The sequence below is a fragment of the Mizuhopecten yessoensis genome, unplaced genomic scaffold (assembly GCF_002113885.1).
Source record: "Mizuhopecten yessoensis strain PY_sf001 unplaced genomic scaffold, ASM211388v2 scaffold10867, whole genome shotgun sequence".
NCBI lineage: Eukaryota > Metazoa > Mollusca > Bivalvia > Pectinida > Pectinidae > Mizuhopecten > Mizuhopecten yessoensis.
In genome coordinates this window covers 1,189,860-1,197,114 of record NW_018408761.1, presented here as the reverse complement: position 1 = coordinate 1,197,114, position 7,255 = coordinate 1,189,860, and the positions used below count along the sequence as shown (strand labels likewise).

At 34.6% G+C, this 7,255-nt stretch overlaps 1 protein-coding gene across 1 annotated transcript in view; it reads right to left on the bottom strand.

Annotated features, from left to right (window-relative positions):
* Positions 1–4,689, bottom strand: part of LOC110463097 (PHD finger protein 12-like) — a 28,662-nt gene extending 23,973 nt beyond the window's left edge. Inside the window, exons 1-2 of the mRNA XM_021517442.1 lie at positions 4,436–4,689; positions 3,765–3,946 (exon numbers count right to left, since the gene is read on the bottom strand). Of these exons, the coding sequence (XP_021373117.1) occupies positions 3,765–3,946; positions 4,436–4,483 (230 nt within the window). The 5' untranslated portion in view covers positions 4,484–4,689. The remainder of the gene's footprint in view (positions 1–3,764; positions 3,947–4,435) is intronic.
* Between the last annotated feature and the right edge of the window lie 2,566 nt (positions 4,690–7,255).

Genomic DNA, 7,255 nt, shown 5'->3' with positions numbered 1-7,255 from the left:
ATTATGTATCTTTTATTAATGTTTGACATAAATAAATTTGTTGATCGTCATTTGTCTTAGAGTTCCGTGTACCAAGGGACATAATCCAAGATGCCGATTTCTCAGAATCGTCGATCTTTTCCTGAAAAAAACTTGAATTTTTCTATACCTGTGTATTTTACGCACCCCCCACTTTGGGTATTAAATTTCTGAAAAAAAAGTGCGCAAATTACATGGGTTTTTACGGTATATGCTCACTTACGATCTATCTTACTGTAAACATGTGATAGATAACCTCATGAAGTATTTCAATATTTAATAAATGAAGCATTGTAAAATAGTGTAGTCTGATTTGATTTTTCCCCCCTTTTGATTAGATTTGAAGAGGATGTATTGAATTTCAGTCCACGCTTCTAGTATAAACATATTTTTTATAATCCCTTTTCGGTCAGATCAGTCTGTAGTTCTGACAGTGCAGTAGCCCTTCATGCCACATGTTGGTGTCAGTGTGACATTAAAGTCGCTCACCACTTTAAATTGAATTGCTTCAGTAACACGTCGAACATCAATATCTATTATATAACCTCAGATATGTGTTCTTAATGAACAGTAGTGGGAAAACATGCATGGAGAAAAGAGACATTGTACTCCTTTTATTTATTTTTTATTCGTATTAATAATAATTATCAATATATGTAGTGACTTTATTAACTGTCATTGAATATACAAAATCTCACAAATGTTCTTGTAATATATTTGAATTATATTTCTCAATGCGACTTTACCAACGTTATTTCCCTTATACCGGATTGGATAATATTTTGACACGGCGCGAATTCTTGTCAAACAGCTGCGGCAGTTGTGTCATGTTCTTAAATTGTTACATTTTCATAATAAATGCACCAGAAAAAGTATGCTGTGTTACATAAATGTTTGATAAGCATACACAGTTCACATATTGTCTCGTCTCGAAGTCATTACCGTTATCAACCTAAGCACGATATGGTATATCATATTACGTTCCCTTTTGAAACATCAAAATAAAGGTTATACTTCATCACTCATACGGTTTATAAGTATATATATTTACTTCTTTCTTCTACAGACAGAGTCTTCACATGTGCTTTCTCAATTCATATGTCTTTCACACGCGTAAACCTCCTCAGACCTCAATCCCAGTTGCTAAAACGCTCAAACCCAGTGCACGAATTTCACCACCACAACACTCGTAAAATGCACCGGAGATAAACATTTTGTTTTCAGCAATTATTTAAAGTATGGATTATCATTTGGAGATGAGTATCAGAAGTCTTTATGTAACCCACAGGTGAGTGTCAGAGATTCTACTTTCTATTTACGATAACGAAACTATACAGCGGAAGCATGCAAGACTGAATTATGCACACGCACACCGAACGGTAGTGGGTCCGTCATTTCGTTTTCTGGACAGAATTAATAAGCTGCTCGGCTCTCGCCAAGAGCAGCTTAAAAACACGACCACGACTGCAAATGATTTCAATTAAATTTCAGTAGAGCTATTGTTAGTCGGTTATCACAGGGTGTTAACTAATTACTGCATTGTAATTTGTATTAACTGTAGTGTTGATAAGTGTCAATACGGGGCTCGGGCTGGCGATCGCATGATTGGCGATTTGAAACCGCACTTGACGAAAAATGTTGACGAGGGGCTTTTATTTAAGTTACTGTTGACATAAGAAAAAACGTTGGCGCAATTGAGCAATTGTTTCAGGTAAATTTAGCCCCCTTACACCACTCATGTATTACGATGTCACGGCTGAATGCATTTCCAATGAATGGCAAGGTCAGAATATTGTTACTCTTTTGTGGTTTTTTTTACAAAATGGTCACCTGTCAACACATCTCCGTCTGATATATCAAAATAGCCAATTATCCAATTATGACTATATTGTCTAGTTCCGAGGGGTTCTCTGTGGAGAAAAATAGGGTAAGTTGGGGTGAGAAAAGGGTTGTTATAATTGGATTAGAGTATGTAGGTGCTGCAGTAAATCACATGAAGTGATGCGGGGCAATAACGAGGCACGAGTGTGTGTTTACATTTCTTTTTAATTTTGTTTAGCACTAGCAGTAACGAATATATAATTGCAAGGGCACTGAAAATGACATGTACATCGTGTCATTTTTGCACTCTGATTGAAAAGACAATTTGCCGAAACATGTCTAAGATATATAGGATACATTAGAATGCATATAATGGGATGTACAAATGAAAATTAAAGGGGTGGGGATGGGTTTTTTTATTGGGGGGGGGGGTACTGGTCCATGATTGCGCACCATCACGCGTACTTGTTGGGTAATGGGAACATATTAAAATTTGGCGAAACGGAATCAAGACCCAGAGATAGCCTGCAATAATTGTTGCTGAAGCATGGCGATCCTACCAGGCCTATTGATTGTCCGGGACCAGACAACGTCGGTGGTTATGCCCTCCGGTCAACTTACCTGTAAATATGTTACTTGTACCTAGCTCGTTTTTGTCCCCAAACCAGCAGTCATGACCAAAGATGACCATTTTTTAACAATTTTAGAGTAGGTAAAAATTGGCTAAACTGTGACATGACCTGGTTTGAAGTGACGTAACCCAAGCCGCCATGATGAGCCCTTCTCACTGATCGTAATTATGATCATTAAAAGATATCTTATTATGTCTTTCATCAGGAGATATGCACCAGCGGTTACTACACATCAAATTACATATTAATTGATATGATTTTGTAAACAAGTAAATGTTTTATGTAAAATATTGCTAAAATGAATTGATGCATGCCCATATGCGCACACGTGGGTTTGTTATGTATCATCAGGTAATTTCAAAGAAATTAAACAACAAAATACACATTTTACACAGTTTCTTCTTGGTTTCAAAAATCATTGTACCTGTAAACAATAATTATGAACTCGCTGATAATAAACAAATTACAAAAATCCTCAGAATCCCAAACGGTTTGCCTTTCATTTTCAGAGATCGATTTTCGGAGCCTGAACATTGGTTTATTTTCAGATTATTTTGGAGTGCAAAATATTCGAGTAGAAGTGTTTTTCAGATTTTCAGCCTTAAAAAGTACCTGCTTAAATTACATAGGTGCGCAAATTACACAGGTTAGATCTACTGCTTGTATTTGCATGGAAGGCTTTTAAAATTTTATCATAAATAATATGATAATTCCATTATCTTAAACAATACATAATGGTCTACTTTCACATTGGGGATAGATTTAATATCTGTTTATAGAAATAAAATTTGCAAGCACTGTTTGAAGTTTTGGATGTAGAAATTATATTAAGACATCAAGACAATCAGAAACAACACTCAAAGCACATCAGAAAGGTACATCTAAATATTGTTAGTAAAGGTGTTTGATGTATATGATAAGCTGATTAAGGCTGTCAACACCAGGGAAAGTGAAATGGATGGCCAGAGGACTGTTGCATAAGGAGAATGAGAATTGAGAACTTATAAAGTACCCAATAAAATAAAAATAATGTTATTTTTGCTATATCTCACTAGCATGAACAATATTCAAGCAAGATGCAACAGTAGACGTTTTACCTTATTCCCAAATCAGGAACTAATTGCAATAAGATGAGAAAAAAATTTGGGACTAGACTACCAGATTATCCATTTGGCGCCTTGAAAAGGACACTTGAAGCCCTGTTATGGCTGGTGTTTCAGTCATTTTCATAGGTCTTAAAAATTGTCTTAATTGATGCAGCAAACTGATTGAGAATAAAGTATTCATCCTTACTGGCACTGAAGATGGAAGGCTGCAGGACAACGATCACAACACAGCAAGTCTCCACCTTCCTTGCAGCTGTCACAGCAGTCATGATTCACAGCTCGCCCAGGCCGTCTGTATTCACGTTCTCGACGTTTCTGCTTTCGAAGGGCTTCTTCACTGACTGGTGGAGACACCAGTTTCTGGATTTGCTACAAAATATAATAATCCAATTTTACTTATATGAGAGGTGAATTGTGCAAATGGTTTTTGCTATTTATATTTTAGTTCAGTTATTTACTAAGTAAAACAGTTATCTTTGTGTTTTAATGCGCTATAAACGACTACGACATGGGTTTTTTAACTCATTTTAACGTTATGCACATTGTCCGGCTAAGATACGCGAAGGAAAGCCCTCCCTAGTGAACCGGAATATCTCCACCCAAATCGATGTGTTTCAACTTCTGTTCCACTCTCTTCACAGAAACAACATCATACTAGTTTGACAGCTCCAAAAACAATATTATTATAGTTTAGTGTTTGAGAAACGTTGATATAATGCTACAATGCGTTACTATGTTTAGACTTCGACTAAACAGCAGCCATGACAGTTTTTCACGAATCTCGTGTTGTTCAGTATTCGGCCGTGCTTGACACACCAAATAACCAAACAACGTTTATCATCACATCAAACAACTTACCTCCATCAGCCCGCCTGATGTATCTAAGTCATATTCGACCGTAGTCATGATGAAGTGTTAATTGTATCTGCTACTTGCAAGGTGTTGCAGAAGACCGAATATCTTAGTCGAAAGCCATTCTTCTTTTCTCGGCGATCGAGAGAATATGGCTAGATTGCAACCAATTTAAGAGCTACATTCAGGGAAAAAATCTATATAATATACATATTAATTTTGAAAAATATATTTGCTTAGCACTCTTTATCATTAAAATTGCATCAAACCCGTTTTTGGTGGAATAAAATGGAAATTCTTGAATATCTCTTCTTCAGAAAGCAGAAAGTTGGCGCAAAATGTCGGCCATTACATATGCGCATGCGTTGATCCGGGAAAGTACAACATACGCATGCGCATTTTGCATAAACGGAAGTCGTGAAGGTGAAGGTCATTTATGATTTTGTCGGTGCATTCGATAGCAGAAACTATTATTTTGTTATCTTTATTATCGTATATCTCAAAGACAACATTTTCCTACTTGTAACAGTTTTTCGATCAGAATGCAGCATATAACTTATACAAGATATATAGCATGGACATATCTGATTGAGAAGATTGATTGAAATTTATAATAAATAAATAATTAAGAAATAAAGAAAGATAAGAAAAAAAAGAAAAGAAAGAAGGAAAGAAAGAAAGAAAAAAGAAAAGATTTTTTTTCCGAGTTGCCCTTTTAGAGACAAAACATTTGAAAACAGTCTCTGTTACTGCCAGAAAAAGCTCTGTCAAACTCTGTCAATATCCGATTACAAATAAAATCCGCTACTGAAACGTAGATAAATATAGGAGCATATAATTAACTCTAAAATTTTACTAAACCCAGAGACGTATGTAAAATATACGTTCCTGCTCAATCTAAGAACTTGAAATATATATTTTTCGATAAACAAGTTTATAGCTCTTGTTGACCAGGATTGTATAATGCCAAACAGACAACATACTGTTAGCAATTACAATTTACGAAATCAAAACAATTATGTGATTCCAAGACGTCGATTAACCTTATTTGGGAAATAGTTCATTCCTAGCACATTAACACTTTGGAATAATCTTGATATTCAAATCAGAATATGTAATACGCTTTCTACATTCAAAAATAAAATATCTTTTAAAGGAGAATGTGCTCCTGATTTTTATTCCACTGGTGAATGAAAATTTAATGTTTTGCATACAAGACTCCGGTATAACTGCAGTTCCTTGAGCTCTGACCACAACGTATAAATGTTATTCAGTCGCCTGAATGCATATGTTTTCATCATATAGAAAATGTTGAGTATTATATTTTTGAATGTCCATTGTATGTAGAAGCCAGAAATACCCTCAGGAGAAAACTTTTAGGGAATTTGAATTCAGATTTGTTAACTGCTGATTCACATTTGTATGGTTCAGACATGTTTACTGCTAATGGAAATTGTTTTCTATTCATATCAGTTCAAGAATACATTCAAAATTCAAAACGGTTTAGTTAAAAATATGTTAAAATAAAAGTAAATATATCTCTATATCGCCTGCACGTGGTTAGCATTGTGGTACTATGATGACGCAGTGGATCGCATCCGGGATAGCAGGGAGCCTAGCTAGCTCGGAACTCTTAAGGAAGCCAAGGATGTGTGATATTTATACTTGTTGAAAGCAGACATTATGGTGCGGTGCGTTTTAAAGAAAGCTTCAAGGATGTGATCATTGTGTGTTGCAGTCTGCTGCGTCTGCAGGTTGATTTCAAAATTTATTTTAAATTATTGAATGTTATATTGTTTTAGTGACTATATGATATGCAAATATAAACTATAAATTGTTATAGTAATTTTACAACGTATGTTTATATTAAATACAGGTTAATAAGACATGTAAGGGTACATTAAATTTAAAATATAATCTATAAGATTTATGTATTGTACATTTCATCTTATTTTTGTCTCCTTTTGAATCATCTAAATTTACAGTAATGAATGCTTTCTACTTTGCAGCCATATGTACATATCATCATTACTGTTTTAAGGGAGAAGACGAACTTTAAGTTTTATAACTTGTGTCTAATCCCTTTTGTATTTATTGCAAATAAAATATGTTTAAATCAAAAAGGGAACCGGTGTACCTAGAGAAAACCTGAGTGTTCGTGTGGTGACCCAACACGCCACCGGACCACCATAGGAAACGTTGTCGTCGTTGTTGTTTTCAAATTGGAAATGGAAATAGTGGGCGAAAACGAATTCGGTTTAGTTTAAACATATTTTATTGCAATATAATTACAAAAGGATTGGACACAAGTTATTGCAACTTATAAACGCCCTTCGGTATTCCTCGATTAACAAAAAAAACCAAACATCTGAAAACAAATTGAATATACCTAGCGAGCATTTCCACTAGAGTACATGCATTTTAATAGATTTATACTAGATACAATTTGACCAAAACTTCGATATGTTAGCGGATCAGCCGGATCCAATACAAAAATCCACGAGTCCGGTAGTTTGGTCGTAAGTGTCTATTTATATAAAATAAAGAAATTATTACGTAGTTGTAAAATTATTAGCAAACTAAAATAGCCCTAATTCCCTATTAAACTACCGTAAATAACATCGAAATATTTGTTCAATATTCTGACTTCAGTTAATATAGAATTCATACTCGATTTCTGTTATCTTAGTGGGGATTGGGCTAAAACGCCGGGTAAGATTTGATAGTGTATATATTTCGTGTTTCTATTGTTATTTCAGCAATATCAGTTTATAATGCAATTGCAAAATTGCAAATAAACATTGAATATGATTTAAAACAAATAAT